This window comes from Cetorhinus maximus, chromosome 9 (assembly GCF_964194155.1).
Source record: "Cetorhinus maximus chromosome 9, sCetMax3.hap1.1, whole genome shotgun sequence".
NCBI lineage: Eukaryota > Metazoa > Chordata > Chondrichthyes > Lamniformes > Cetorhinidae > Cetorhinus > Cetorhinus maximus.
Genome location: NC_135887.1, coordinates 77,759,630 through 77,775,372, shown reverse-complemented (window position 1 = coordinate 77,775,372; position 15,743 = coordinate 77,759,630). Strand labels below are relative to the sequence as shown.

At 42.1% G+C, this 15,743-nt stretch overlaps 1 protein-coding gene across 1 annotated transcript in view; it reads right to left on the bottom strand.

The window, feature by feature from the left end:
- The window catches only part of LOC144684737 (N-acetyl-beta-glucosaminyl-glycoprotein 4-beta-N-acetylgalactosaminyltransferase 1-like), an 823,211-nt gene that overhangs the window by 122,738 nt on the left and 684,730 nt on the right, over positions 1 to 15,743 (bottom strand). The window contains exon 10 of the mRNA XM_078548907.1: positions 9,440 to 9,580. Coding sequence (XP_078405033.1) covers positions 9,440 to 9,580 — 141 coding nt within the window. The remainder of the gene's footprint in view (positions 1 to 9,439; positions 9,581 to 15,743) is intronic.

Genomic DNA, 15,743 nt, shown 5'->3' with positions numbered 1-15,743 from the left:
CATGGCAGATGAAACTCAATGCAAAAAGTGTGCAGAGATGCAATTTGGTAGGATGACTTGGAGAGATAATATGCCAAATTGTACAATTTTACAAGAACAGAGAGGCCTGAAGGTGTTTGGGCAAAATCTTTGAAGGTGGGAGAATAGGTTCACAAAACAGTTAATCATATGGGATCCTGGCCTTTATAAATAGAGGCATCAAGTACAAAAGCCAGGATTTTATGCTAAGACTATGTCAAACACTAGTTCAGCCCTAGCTAAAGAATCATGTCCATTCTGGGCACCACACTTCAGGAAAGATGTGAAGGCTTTGGAGATGGTACAGAAGAGATTTACGAGAATGGTTCCGGGGTGAAAGGTGGTTATGTGGATAGGCTGCAGAAGTTACAGTTGTTCTGCTTAGAGCAGAGAAGGCTAAGAGAAAATTTGTGTAAAATCATGAAGGGTTTAGATAAGTAAATAAAGTGAAACTGTTTCCGATGGTTGAAGGGTTGATAACTAGAGTGTCCAGTTTTGGTGATTGGCAACCAGAGGCAACTTGAGGTAAAAATGTTTTACGCGATGAGTAGGTAGGATTTGGAATGTGTTGTATGATAGGGAGGTGGAACAGTTTCATGAGTAGCTTTCAAAACAGAATTGAAGGAGGAAATATTTCAGGGATATGGGGAAAGAGCAAGGGTTTGGGACTAACTGGATTGTTCTTTTAAAGAGCCAGCACAGACTTGATGGACCGAATAGCTTCCTGCTGTGCTATTCTATCATTCTATGAGCACTAGTGGATACAGATTAAGCAGAAACTTAAGAAGCAAAAGGGCATATTTGATTTGAAATCATATTGGTTTGTATTTTTCAGTCAATGTAATCTGGTATTTATGAAAGAGCAAAATATATTCTATATAGAAAAAATAAGATATATTCTCACTTTACCTTAGAATTCAAGATTTTTTTTTATATTTCTGAGCACCTCGTTATAGAAACCTGCTAATTATTGTTTGATCAGAATTCTAGACAATTAATGCTTGAAAGCAGACATTTTAATAACAGTGAGCCTAGGGTGCAATTGCATTTAAATTATATGGTTCACTTATGGCTGTTGGTTAAGGTATGTTTTTATTTCAAACGCTATCAAGTTATCTTCAGGAACTTGCACTGCATTTCTGAGTTAAGTTAGCAGTGTGGGAGATATTAAAGAGTGTTACACTGAGCAGTGTAGGAGATATTAGGAAGTGCTTAATGAGTGTGGGGGACAATACAGTATTACAGAGAACAGAGTAGAACATATTATAGTATTGGAGTGAGCAATATGGGACATTTTAGAGGCTGTTACAGTGAGCAAGAATCAGTATATTAGAACGTTACAATGAGCAGTGTAAGGCAATAAAGAGCACTACATTAAGGGATACCATGCTAGGAAGTGTTATAATCAGCAGTGCAGGATATCTTTTTATTCTTTCTTGGGATTTGGGTGTCGCTGGCAAGGTCAGCATTTGATGTCCATCCCGAATTGCCCTTGAACTGAGTGACTTGCAGGATAATTTCAGAGAACAGTTAAAAGTCAACCACATTGCTATGGGTCTGGAGTCACATGTAGGCCAGACCAGGTAAAGATGGTAGATTTCCTTTCCATTCTTGGGATGTGAGCATTGCTGGCTGGGCCAGCATTTTATTGCCCATCCCTAATTATCCTTGAAAAGATGGTGGTCAACTGCCTTCTGAACTGCTGCAATCCTTGTGGTGTAGGTGCAACTGCAGTGCAGTTAGGGAGGGAGTTTCAGGCTTTTGACCCAGCAACAATGAAGGAATGGCAATAAAGTTTTCACCCCAACCAGTGGAGAGTTTTCCCTCGATTCCCATTGACTTCACTTTTGCTAGGGTTTCTTAATGTCACACTTGGTCAAATGTTGTCTTGATAAAGGGCTGTCACTCTCACCTCACCTCTGTGTTCAGCTATTTTGTCCAGATTTGGACTAATGCTGTAATGAGGTCTGGAACTGAGTCACCCTGGTGAAATTGAAAATGAGCACTGGTGAACATGTTATTGCTGAGTAAGTGCCGCTTGATAGCACTGTTGGTGACACCTTCCATCACTTTGCTGACGATCCACAGTAAACTGATGGGGCGGTAATTGGGCAGGTTGAATTTGTCCTGTTTTTTGTGGACAGGACACATCTGGGCAAATTTTCAAATGGTTAAGTAGGGGCCAGTGTTGTAGATGTCCTCAGGGCTGATAATCTTTGTTGTATCCAGTGCCTTCAAATGTTTTCTTGACATCACGTGGAGTGAATCGAATTGCCGGAAGTCTGGCATTTATGATGGTTGGGACCTTGGGAGGGAGCTGAGATCATCCACTTGGCACTTCTGGTTGAAGATGGTTGCAAATGCTTCAGCCTTGTATTTTGCACTCACATGCTGGGCTCCCTCATAATTAACAATGGGGATAATTGTGGAGCCTCCTCCTATGGTAAGCTGTTTAATTGCCCCCACCATTCATGACTGGATGTGACAGGGCTGCAGAGCTTTAATCTGATCCATTGATTTCATTGTTTCACATGCAAGTAGTCCTATGTTGTAGTTTTACCAGGTAGGCATGCTATTTTAGGTATGCCTAGTGCTGCTCCTGGCATGCTTTCCTGCACTGTTGGGTGCACTGTTGTGATTGTTGGAGGTCAATCATCTCTGTCCCAGGAGTTCCTAACGGTAGTATCCTAGGCCCAACCATCTTCAGCTGCTTCATCAATGACCTTCTTTCTATCATAAGGTCAGAAGTGAGATATTCACTGATGATTGCACAATTTTCAGCACCATTCGTGACTCCTCAGATACTGAAGCAGTCTATGTACAAATGCAGCAAGACCTGGATAACTTGGGCTGACAAGTGGCAAGTAACATGGTCGCCATATAGGCGCCAGGCAATGACCAACTCCAACAACAGAGAATCTAACCATCGCCTCTTGACATTCAACGGAATTATCATCGCTGAATCCCCCACTATCAATGTTCTGGGGGCTTCCCATTGACCAGAAACTGAACTGAACGAGCCATATAAATACTGTGGCTACAAGAGCAGGTCAGAGGTTAGGAATCCTACAGCAAGTAACTCACCTCCTGACTCCCCAAAGCCTGTCCACCATCTACAAGGCACAAGTCAGGAGATTGATGGAATACTCTCCATTTGCCTGGATGAGTACAGCTCCATCAACACTCAAGAAGCTCTACACCATCCGGGACAAAGCAGCCCGCATGATTGGCACCCATCCACAAATGTTCATTCCCTCCACCACTGACGCATAGTGGCAGCAGTGTGTACCATCTACAAGATGCTCTGCAAAACTCACCAAGGTTCCTTAGACAGCACCTTCCAAACACACGCCCACTACCATCTAGGACAGCAGACACAAGGGAACATCACCACCTGGAAGTTCCCCTCCAAGCCACACACCATCCTGACTTGGAAATATATCGCCGTTCCCTCACCTGTCACTGGTCCAAAATCCTGGAACTCCCCCCCTAACAGCACTGTGGGTGTACCTACGCCACATGGACTGCAGTGGTTCATGAAGGCACCACCTTCTTAAGGGCAATTAGGGATGGGCAATAAATGCTGTCCGAGCCAGCGACGCCCACTTCCCATGAATGAATAAAAAAATCTTCTCATTGAACCACAGTTGATTCCCCTTGCTTGATGGTAATGACAGAGTGAGGGATATGTCGCAGCATGAGATTACAATTTGTGATTTAAAGCAATTCTGCTGCTGCTGATGGCCCACAGTGTCTCATGATTGCCCGGTTTTGAGCTGCTAGAATCTGTACTGAATCTATTCCATTTAGAGCAATGGTAGTGCCACACAGCATGATGGAAGGTGTCCTTTGTATGAAGATAGGGCTTCGTCTCCACAAAGGCAGTTCAGAGGTCACTCCTAACTATACTGTCATAGACAGCTGTTCCTGTGACAGGTAAATTGGTGAGGAGAAGGTTTTTCCATCTTGTTGGCTCCCTTATCACTTGCTGCAGGCTCAGTCTGGAAGATATGTCCTTCAGGACACTGCCAACCTGGGGTAGTGGTGCTACTGAGCTACAGTTGTTGATGGGCAATGAACACTCAGAGTATATTTGGTGCCCTTGCCACCCTCAGTGCTCCTTCCCGGTGGTATTAAACATGGAGGAGTACTGATTCATCAGCTGAGAGACGGTAGTAGGTGGTGATCAGCAGGAGTTTTCCTTACTCGTGTTTGACCTGATACCAGAAAACTTCATGGGTTCCAGGGTTAATGTTGAGGAGTCTCAGGGCAAATCCCTCCTGACTGCATACCACTGTGCCCCTGCCTCTGGTGGATCTATTCTGTCAGTTGGACAGGACATACTCAAGAATGATGATGGAGGAGTCTGAGACATTGGCTGTAAGATATGATTCAGTGAGTGTGACTACGTCAGGCTGTTGCTTGCTGAGTCTTTGGGACAACTCTCCTAATTTTGGCACAAGTTCCCAGATGCTGGCGAGGAGGACTTGGGACAGGGAGTGCCTTTGTTATTTCCAGTTTCTAGGTTGATGCCGGATGGTCCATCCAGTTTTATTTGTCTTTGACTTCTCTGTAGCAGTTGGTAGAACTGAGTGACTTGCTAGGCCATTTCAGAGTCAACCACATTGCTTTGGATCTGGAATCACATGCAGGGCAGACTGGGTAAGAATGGCAGATTTGCACTCCTGAATGACACTGGTGAACCAATTGGGTTTTTACGGCAATTGGGTAGTTTCATGATCATTATTAATGAGACTAGCATTTTATTCAAGATTTATTAATTAATTGAATTTAAATTCCCTCAGCTGCAGGGCTGGGATTTGAAATTCAAGTCTCTGGAGCATTAGTCCTGGCCTCTGGATTACTAGTCCAGTAACCATTACCACTATATTGCCATTCCCATATGTCAGAGAATGTTACGGTGAGGGGTGAGGGTCGATCAGTATTACAGTGAAGAATGTAAGGTATGTCAGATAGTATTAAAATGACGCAAGTCAGGTATGTCAGAGAGTTGTAGCAAGCAGCGTAGGGCATGTCTGAGGGTGTTACGGAGAGTGGTGAGGGTCTTCGAGAATTAGAGTGAGCTGTGTAAGGTATGTCAGAGAGTGCTACACTGACGTTACTAGGGTATGTCAGAGTGTGTTGGAGTAAGCACTGTTGGATATGTCAGACACTGCTGTTGGAAGCAGTGCAGAATATGTCAGGGTGTGTTACAGTGAGGAGCGTGTGACATTCAGAGAACTGAACAGGGTCAGCATGTTCTTAACGAAAACCTGTTTATTTAAAATTGGAGACCTCTTCATTGTTTAGATTTTTTTTCTTCTGTCTATCTGTTTTAATATGATATTTCTACAAACATAATATTACTGATTATATGATATGGAGGGTTCAGTAATCTAGTAATCTTATTAGGGCTATTCATGGCTGTGCTGGGTGCCATTATGCACAACATAAAACAAGTGTAGGCTTGCCAGCAGTTTAATTACCATAACATCTCTAGCAGCTCGTCTCCAACTGCCACATCTCATTAGATAACTGAGGAAATGTGCTAGCTTTTTGACAGCTAACAGGTGTAAAGTTTTTGTGGTTTTAATGGGTTCAAAAGGCAACAGGATGATGAAATAAGCATTTACCCATGATTAACAATTGTGTAGCTTTTAAAATGTGAATTTTCCTCCACTGCAAATCACTTACAATGCGAGAATTATTACTTTTTTAATAATAAATAACTGCATGGCTGTCCAAAATGAACATGGAGAATGTAATGACAAGACTGCAAAAATCTCTCCTCTAGTTGCAGGATGTTAGCACTGGCAAAATGAAACAGTTTCTATTTTGGACACCAAGGGTTAACGAGACCATTTTTGTTTATTTATGCTAGATATTCTCTTGGGTTCAGTGTTACCAGCCCTACCCATTAGGGGGTATACTGTTAGAGGGTACTTAGAAGGTTTCCACCCCACCAGCCTCCATATTCAAAGGGTCATCTGCTGCTAATGAGGCAGTGCCAAGTGCCTCTTTAAGTCTTTCGGAAGATAACAAGGAAGGCAAAGAGGGAAGCTGTAGGCTTATCGAAGTGGGGTCAAGCCTGGGATGGCAGCTGAAGAGTAGGAAGTTTGAGGATACTAAAGGGTTAAGGTAGGGATTTTGGAAGGCAGAATACCCGGGGTGGGGTGAAATGAAAGAAGCATAATGACAGAAGACAGGGATTTGGGAGGAGGAGAGAGAAAACAACTAATAGGCAGTAGAATAACAATTAAGCGGGAATGTTTGTGATGGCCTCAGGTTCGACTGATAGCCAAAGTGTGCAAAGGAATAGACACAGGGAAAACTTACATTGGCCTGTTTACATAGCATTAATCAGAATTATAGAACCATGGGACCAAGGTCTTAGGGCCCAGATGTTGGTTTATGGAGCCTGCGTTCTCAGCATCTTGTTGTATGGCTGTGAAACATGGACAACTTATAGCTATCAAGAATGGAAGCTCAACAACCTCCTTCACCTTTGCTATTTATGGCGCATGCTAGACATCTCATGGGGGGACAAAATCACGAATGCGGCAGTTGTCTCAAAGACAAATCTCCCAAGTGTGTTGGCACTCATTAAGCAGAGGTGACTTCACTGGCTCGATCACATTCACAGGATGGAAGACGACTGCATACCCAAGGATATTTTGTATGGTGGGTTAGCTGGAGCCAGAAGACCAGTAGAATGCCCAAAGCTCTGCTTCAATGACGCTTGCAAGCATGATATGAAGGCCTTTACATCAATTTTTGCACCTTTTTGCACCACCATAACGATCAGTGACTACAGAGACTTGCAAACTGGTACCAACACTAAAAACAACAACCAAAATGACACCTGATAACCACTTCATATGCAGCACTTGTGGCAGAACTTGCCTCTCATGGATTGGTCTCTTCAGCCATCAGCAAAAGTGCACCACATAAAGCTACCAATGGATTTCATCATGTCCATCATTTTACTGAGATAGAAGGATAACAATGATGACAACAAGAATTATGGAATGGTTGTAGCACAGAGGGAGCCAATTTGGCCCATTGTGTCCATGCCAACTTTCTGCAAGGCCAATGCAGCTAGTCCCACTGCCCCATCCTTTCCCTCTAGTCCTACAATTTTTTTTTCTCTTCAGCTGCTTGTCCAATTCACTGTCACCATTGAGAGCAGTTTCTCTTTATCTGCGATTTTGAACACCTTTATAAAATCTCCTCTCAACCTTTTCTCTAAGAAAAACAACCCCAGTTTCTATGTAACTGAAGGGCCTCATCCCTGGAACCATTTTTGTAAATCTTTTCTGCACCCTCCCTAATACCTTCACATCCTCCCTAAAGTGCATGCCTAGAATTGGGCACAATACTCCATTTGAGGTTGAACCAGTGTTCATTATAACTCGAAACATTAACTCTGTCTTTCTCTCCACAGATGCTGTCAGACCTGCTGAGTTTTTCCAGCAACTTTTGTTTTTGTTTTTGTTTCAGATTTCCAGGATCTGCAGCATTTTGCTTTCATTATAATTCCCTTGCTCTTGTACTCTTGCTCCTATTTATAAATTCCAGGATCCCATATGCCTCATTAATCGCTTTCTCAACCTGCCCTGGCACCTTGTAACGATTTGTGCACATGCACCCTCAGCTCCCTTTACTCCTGCACCCTCTTTGGAATTGTATCCTTTATTTTACATTGCCTATCTTCATTCTTCCTGCTAAAATAAATCACTACTCACTTCTCTGCATTAAATTTCATTTGCCACCTGTCTGCCCATTCCACCAACCTGTCTATATCCACTTGAAGTTTATTATTATCTTCCTCATTGTTCACAATACTTTCAAGTTTTGTATCAATCGCAAATTTTGGAATTGTGTTCTGCACACACAAGTATAGGGGTGGAATCGTTTGGTCCCGTTGCTGGTGGGCATCATAGCGGGTGTGAGCGGACAATATGGTGAGAATGCCAAAAATCGGTTTTACGCTGTCGTGAAATCAGTTTGCGATCATCTGTCCCACCCGTCAATGGCGGGCCGTGTTTCCCGCCACCGCACGCCAGGAACCTAATGTGAGTACTAGCATCTTATTATAAACCCTGCTCGCTGGAATCATCCCCCCACACTGGATCATTTGGCAACATATTTCACAACTGTACATAAGCGATATGCACTTTGCGAGCTGCACCTTGCTTAGGACTTCGAGGTTTGTTTGCCTACCTTGCTTCAGGCAGCACTCACGGTCATCAGCGCCAAGCTTCACAGGCAGCACCACATCACTTTTAAGGGGGGCTCACAGGCAGGTCTCTAACTACCAGACCAGCCATAAGGTGGGGATGGCTTTTCAATGGCTGCAGAGCTAGTGTTTGCTTGGGGAAGAGGGAGAAGCGGCCTCAGGCATGGAAAGAGGCTGCAGGTCGAAGGTTGTACTGGGGAAGGGTGGGTATCCCAAGGTGTGTGTGGGGCAGATGTTGATCTGTGCAAGTGGCTTCAAGGTGGAGAGGGCTGAAGAGATAGTCTCCAGAGGAGATGAGGCCATATGGAGATGTGAGGGTATGTGTGAGAGAATGGGTGGTGATGTCCCTTGAGCTGGCAGTGAGTGAGGTACCAGTGAATGTGTGATGGCCTTGTGAGTGTGTGAGTTTAGTGTGATGAGATGGTTGCCTTACCCTGGTGGCACGGACGAGATCATTCATCCTCTTTAAGCATAGGATGGCCAACCTCTTCTGTGCAGCATTGGCACTGATCACCACTTCCACCACCTCCCAAGCCGGAGTGGTGAGATTGTTGGACATCCTGCGGCCAGAGCAGGGGTGAATCACATCATGGTGAGCCTCCAAAAGGCATTCCAAAAGGATCACTGAATTCTTCTTGGTTTGCAGGGCCTTAATTTCACTGGAGCAGTCCTGGGCTGTAAGCATTGAGAACTGTGTGCGTGGCTGCAGTTTAGATGTGGCACCAAGTGTGAGGAAAAGGTAAGATAGCGGCATGGCGGGCATTTCAGAGGCCGCCCACGAGCAAGACGGCGTGTTTCCTGTGGCTGCATAATTAATGAGGCGGGAAGGGGATGATACGGTGCGAAAACCCGCCTTTAAGGCCCGTGGGTAAAACGTCAATTTTCACACCTGCTATCACACTGAGTACAAATCTCATCCCAAGTGTTTAGTCTCCTTGCGTGACACCAGTTCCACCTCCAACTGCTTGGTGAAATTCCACTCAATGTTCTGAAGTAATCTGGATACTGTTAAGTGGTAATCATTTGAGTAATTTTAAACGGTGTATTTAGTCAGTAAAATGGAGAGAAATTATAATAATCAAAAACTAGTCATGAAAGTCTACAAGTAACTCAGAGCCGGAAGTGAATGCAGATTCCGATCTGTATTTTATGACACTGAGTGAAAATCTAAACAGAACTCACTCAGGAAGAAGGTGTCCCTGGGATCAGGTTTGAGCATGTCTGCAGCATGCAGCTCTCTGTGTACCATCTTGTGACCTCCTGCATGACTTGCAAGGGTTTGTGGGATATGATCAACGCTGTTCATCTTCAGTGATGATTCTTCTATGATTAAAAAAATAAATTTTCACACTCAGTACTCTGAACTGGAAACATAATTTCTAAAGTAGGTTTAAGGACACAGAAAGTAGAAGTTATATGCAATTAGAGAAGTCAAGCTATTCAGTCATACTCTATTCCATGTGTACTGTCGGCCTGTCTGTCACATAAATAGATATTGGCGACTTAGTTCTGTCCTTTGAGTACCTGCTGCACATAGAGAACAGATCAGAGCTGCTTGCTGTCATTTAGGGGTCTCTGTTTAACCTGAACATTAGATTCTGATTGATGTTTAATTCCCTCCCTTCTTCTTTCCTGAGTGCAGTGATAGTGAGGTACAGATCCATAGCCCCCAACAGTTCCTTGTTACCTTACGCAATGGCCAAACAACACAGCGACTTCACAAATGATACTACTGCAGGAGAGCACTACAGCCATACTAGATCCCTCAAAGTGAACTTTAGAGTCACTGGATAGTTACCAGATGAGGGAACTTTGGCTGACATTTTGGCCCTGATACTTAACAAGACATTCAATGTGACAGTGATTGGGGTGATCGGGAGGGGGAGGTTATGGATGGAAAATTGTAGAATGTGTTTTAAATTTTTTCTCCAGGTATCCTCCCTGACAGCCAGTCTGATTGGCAGAAGGGTACAGAGGAGGAGAATCTACGTCAGTGGTGAGTGAAGGAGGGAGTGATCCTGGTGGAAGGTAGAGTATGTTCAAGGGGGTCGACTTCTCTTAACTGCTGGATTTCACAATTAAGGCCAAGGAAGCCTGTCCAACATTAATTAAATAAAGAGAGCATTCTAAAATGGAGAAACACAGCCTTCTTAAAATCATTTACTGATCAACCCACTACCTGAGAACAAATTGGTCAACTCCATTAAAATTGGAAGTGGGCTGGTTCAAAGCGGCTTGGGTTCTCATTTGAAGTTTAAAAAATTTTAATTTCCATTCCACACAAACCCACTGGCTTTTGGCAGTTAAAATTACCCTTCTTGACTTGTAGCCCATGGACTAAGTATAGTCCTTACAGACTGAGATCATCCACCTCAACATAAGAGTGGAGATTGAATGTTGGACCTTGGGGTCTTTATGGCTGAGTACCACACCATGCAATGCATTTTTACCTAGTATACCCTGATAGAGTCTGACTGGCCTTTAGTGATGGCAAAAGATGGGAACAACCAGAAAAAATCTATCAGAACTTCTGCAGCCGACAAAATTATTAACAGAAACAATGATGGATGGCATTTTAAATTTAATCTTTCAACACCACTGAGACAGGGAAATATTACTTTTTGCTGCAGTCACATATATAATCATGTGTTGAAATGTCAGCTGAGCTATTGTCTGAGTTGCAGTCTGCGAGATGCAATCTGTGAGATACATTCCCCATAGGGACAAGGACTAAGTCATTTCTGAAGTAGAAACATTTCAGGGATAGTTCCAGTCAGTCCGCCAAACATCTTTTCCTTGGCTTTCCTGGTTACAGGTACTATAACCATTAATACAACCAAGCATAATGTCATAATGTGTTGATACAAATAAAACACAATACAATGCATGGTTTAAAGTGTACATCTGTACATATAACATGATTTAAAAAGATGTGTGGAGTCAAAAAATCAATAAGTAAAATTCTTGTTTACCTAGGTATAAATTTACAGTGATATATGATTAAAAGCAATGTCAACCAATTTTCTTGGGGACAAAAATACTAATTTGAAGAGATGTTCCAAATTTACACAAGGGATTTAAAAACAGTGACAACACACAATTAGTGTAAGGCACTCAGTTTAGTGTAACTGCTAAGTGAATAATAATCGTGCCAAACAATTAACAGAGGCACAGAGTTACATTATAGAAAACCAAGTGGTGAAGGATAGAACTGGAGCAAATCTTCACATGCTTTTTAACGTGCTTATTTACAGAGATACACATTTTTTTTTATTATTCATTCACCAGATGTGGGCTTTGCTGGATGGGCTAGCATTTATTGCCTACCCCTAGCTGCCCTTGAGAAGGTGGTGGTGAGTTGCCTTCTTGAACCGCTGCAGTCCATGTGGTGTAATGTTCCACATTACAAGCATGCACCTCTTAACCCAACAACCACAGTTTTGGTCTGTTTCTATTTATAGGAGCACAAGTGGATCCCCAGTTAATGTTCATTTTCTGCATATAAGTAGATAAAATTAATACACAATTATCATATTCCTTTCTCTAATTAAAATAAAGATTTTATATGTTCTAACCAATTGTCAAAACAAATTAAATCAAAGACCACTATATTCTGTAAAAATCATTAGTTTGTGAGTGTCCCTCCTCTAGGACCCCTCGAAATTTATTTGTGCATGCATTTCTTTATGTGAAATAATCTGACAGTTGACGACTCGCATCCACCCACATAATATTAGAGACTTCCTTTCTCTCCAGCATTTGTTTCAAGCCAGGAAGGTCAATCTGTAACCTTTTCTAACTTTCACATATTTTAGAATGTACATTAGATTATTGTGAAACTAGCTGCACTGGAATACCCATTAGGAAGACTAACAGGTGAAGCATCGCTAAAAATGACTAGCTTATACTTTGGGTCCATAAGGATGGTGACTTAAGTATGTTTTTATCCATATTTAACTTTCTTAATGTTCTATTGCCCTTAAAACATTCTTTGTTTTAAGGTCTTTCATCATAGTACCTAATTCCAACACATTAGGTGGAATTTTATGGCCCCATGCCAGCAGGGCCAGGGTTGTAAGATGCTACGAGCTGTTCAGAACTCCATTGACTTTGGTGGGACCATAAAATCCCACCATCGTAAAATTCCGCCCATTAAAACTAGCATCTGGTCTCATCTGGATGCCCAACCAGTTCAAATGACCAATCAAGTTTCACAATTGCCCTGTTTCTTCTTTAAGTATACACATAATCTTTCTGTGATGAACTAGTGCGATTGACTGGAATGGGAATAATACTCTTCAAATTGGATTGTCGATTTAAAGTTATTCCAGACTTGCTTTGCTTAATATCTAAACCAATATGTTTAAATGCTCCACAAGCCTGAGTCCCAATTTTAAATTCTACCCTAATCTTATTAATAACACATTTCTCAAATGCCACACTGCCACCCCATAAGAAATCATCAATATGTACCAAAAAGATGCCGGAAAGCTTTCCTTGATGGGGCCAATAAAACGTTACGGGATCTTCTATTTGTTAAACATAACCTATTTTCAGCAAAACAGATCTCATTTAAAGATACCAAAACCTGGAAGCATCATTCAGGCCATAGGTGCATTTGTTTAGTTTCCATAGTTTCCCTTCTGCATCTGCTGCCTCTTTGCATGGTTTCTGAAACACTTCTCTGTGAAATATCATTCTGCAGAAATGCAGCTTTTATGTCGATTGATCAACACTTCCATGAATATGTGGCCAAAAGCGCTAAAAAATATTTTCAAGGTTACTTTCCCACAGGCCACTCTAACATCAATAATCACACAGTCACTCTTCAAACCCTTAGTAACCAGCTTTGCCTTAGTCTTGTAAATTTAATCTGTAGGGACGTTTTCAGTAAACCTATGCAACAAAGTTGATTGAACTTCATTTTGTATCTCAGAATAAACTCCAAACTCTTTCTAATTATCTAATTCCCTTTGATGGCAGATGAACAGGTATTTTGCATCAGTTTTCATTATAGAGGATACAAGTAACATCCTAGAAGCAGCTATAAACCAGGAAATGGAAGTGGGGAAGAAAGTCAGGAAAATTACAGTCATCAGAAAAGTGGTACTGAGTAAATTATTGAGAGAGTGGGCTGACAAGAGACCGGGTTCCGATGGACTTCATCCTAGGATCTTAAAAGAAATGTCTAGTGAGATAGTTTATGCATTGGTTTTAATTTTCCAAAACTCCCTAGATTTGGGGAAGGTCCCATTAAATTGGAAGATAGCAAATGTAACTCCATTATTCAAAAAGGGAGGGAGACAGAAAGGGGAAAACCACAGGCCAGTTAGCTTAACATCTGTCGTGGGGAAAATGTTAGAAGCTATTATTAAAGAAGTTGTAGCAGGGCACTTGGATAAGCTGAAGGTCATCAGGCAGTGTCAACATGGTTTTGTGAAAGGGAAATTGTGTTTTACCAGCTTACTGGAGTTCTTTGAGGAAGTAACATGTGCTCTGGATAAAGAGGAACCAGTGGGTGTACTGTACTTAGATTTCCAGAAGGCATTTGATAAAATGCCCCATCAAAGGTTATTGCGGAAAATAAAAGTTCTTGGTATAGGGGGTAACATATTGGCATGGATAGAAGATTGGCTGGCTAACAGGAAGCAGAGAGCAGGCATAAATGGGTCTTTTTCAGGTTGGCAAGATGTAACGAGTGACATGCCATAGGGATCAACGCTGGGAACTCAACTGTTTACAATTTATATAAATGACTTGGACGAAGGCATTGAAGGGATGGTTGACAAATTTGCTGATGACACAAAGATAGGTAGGAAAGTAAGTAGCGAAAAGAACATAAGGAAGCTACAAACAGAAAAAGATAGGTTAAGTGAGTGGGCAAAGCTCTGGCACATGGAGTTTAATGTGGGAAAATATGAAATTGTCCATTTTGGAAGGAAGAATAAAAGAGAAGCATATTATGTAAATGGTGAGAGATTGCAGAGCTCTGAAGTGCAGAGGGATTTGGGTGTCCGAATGCTTAAATCACAAAACTAGTATGCAAGTAATTAGGAAAGCTAATAGAATGTTATCATTTATTGCGAGGGGGATTGAATACAAAAGTAGGGAGGTTATGCTTCAGTTGTACAGGGCATTGGTGAGACCACATCTGGAGTACTTTGTACTGTATTGGTCACCTTACTTAAGGAAGGATATAAATGCATTGGAAGCAGTTCAGAGAAGGTTTACCAGACTAATACCTGGAACGGATGGGCTGTCTTATCTGGAAAGATTGGACAGGCTAGGCTTGTATCTGCTGGAGTTTAGAAGAGTAAGAAGTGACTTGATTGAAGCATATAAGATCATGAGGGGTCTTGACAGGGTTGATGTGGAGAGGATGTTTCCTCTTGTGGCAGGGTCTAGAACTAGGGGCCACTGTTTAAAAATAAGGAGTCACCCATTTAAAACAGAGATGAGGTGAAATTTTTTTAATCAGAAGGCCACGAGTCTTTGGAACTCTCTTCCTGAGAAGGTGGTGGAAGCAGTCTTTGAATATTTTTAAGGCAGAGGTGAATAGATTCTTGGTAAGCAAGGGGGTCTTAGGTTATCGGAGGTAGGTGGAATGCAGATTTCAGGTTACTGTCAGATCAGCTACTGCAGAATTAAAAGGAGTCCATGATTAAAACATTCATCAGAGGACTAAAACTCCTTATGGCCAGTACAATTAGTTTTCATTCATCATTATCTTCCTCAGAATTCTCTTCATCATGTGTCATTTGGGGGTGGTGGGAGGAGAGGGGAAATCAGTAAAATTCCTCTCCAAACAACCCCCTTAAGTGATTGAAACTAGTCCAAGACACCAAACTCACAGGAACAGAAGAACATAGGAATAAAGTACTTAGGAGTACGAGTGTGCCACTCATCCCTTCGAGCCTCCTCTGCCTTTCAATAAGATCATAGCTGATCTGATTATGGTCTCAACTTCACTTTGCCATCTGCTCCTCCCGTAACCCTTCACACCATTGTCTATCAAAAATCTAACTCTGCTTTGAATAAATTCAATGACCCAGCCTCCACTGCTTTCTGGAGAAGAGCATTCTTCATATCAATGACTCTGAGAGAAAATAAATTCTCCTCATCTCAGTCTTAACTCTCATTCTTAAATTACGTCCCCTGTTTCTAGTCTCTCCCACAAATAGGAACATCCTTCCGGTATCTACCTCCACATCCCTCAGGATCTTCTATGTTCAATAAGATCACCTTTCACTCATCTAAACTCCAATGGGCATAGGACCAACCTGTTCAACCTTTCTTCATAAGATAAGCCCCTCAACTCAGGAATGAGTTGAGTGAACCTTCTCTGAAATGCTTCTAACACATTTATACCTTTGTTCAAATAAGGAGATCAAACTGTACACGGTATTCCAGATGTGGTCTTACCAAGGCCCTGTACAGCTGCAGTAAAACTTGTCTATTTTAAATTCCATTCCCCTTGCAATAAATG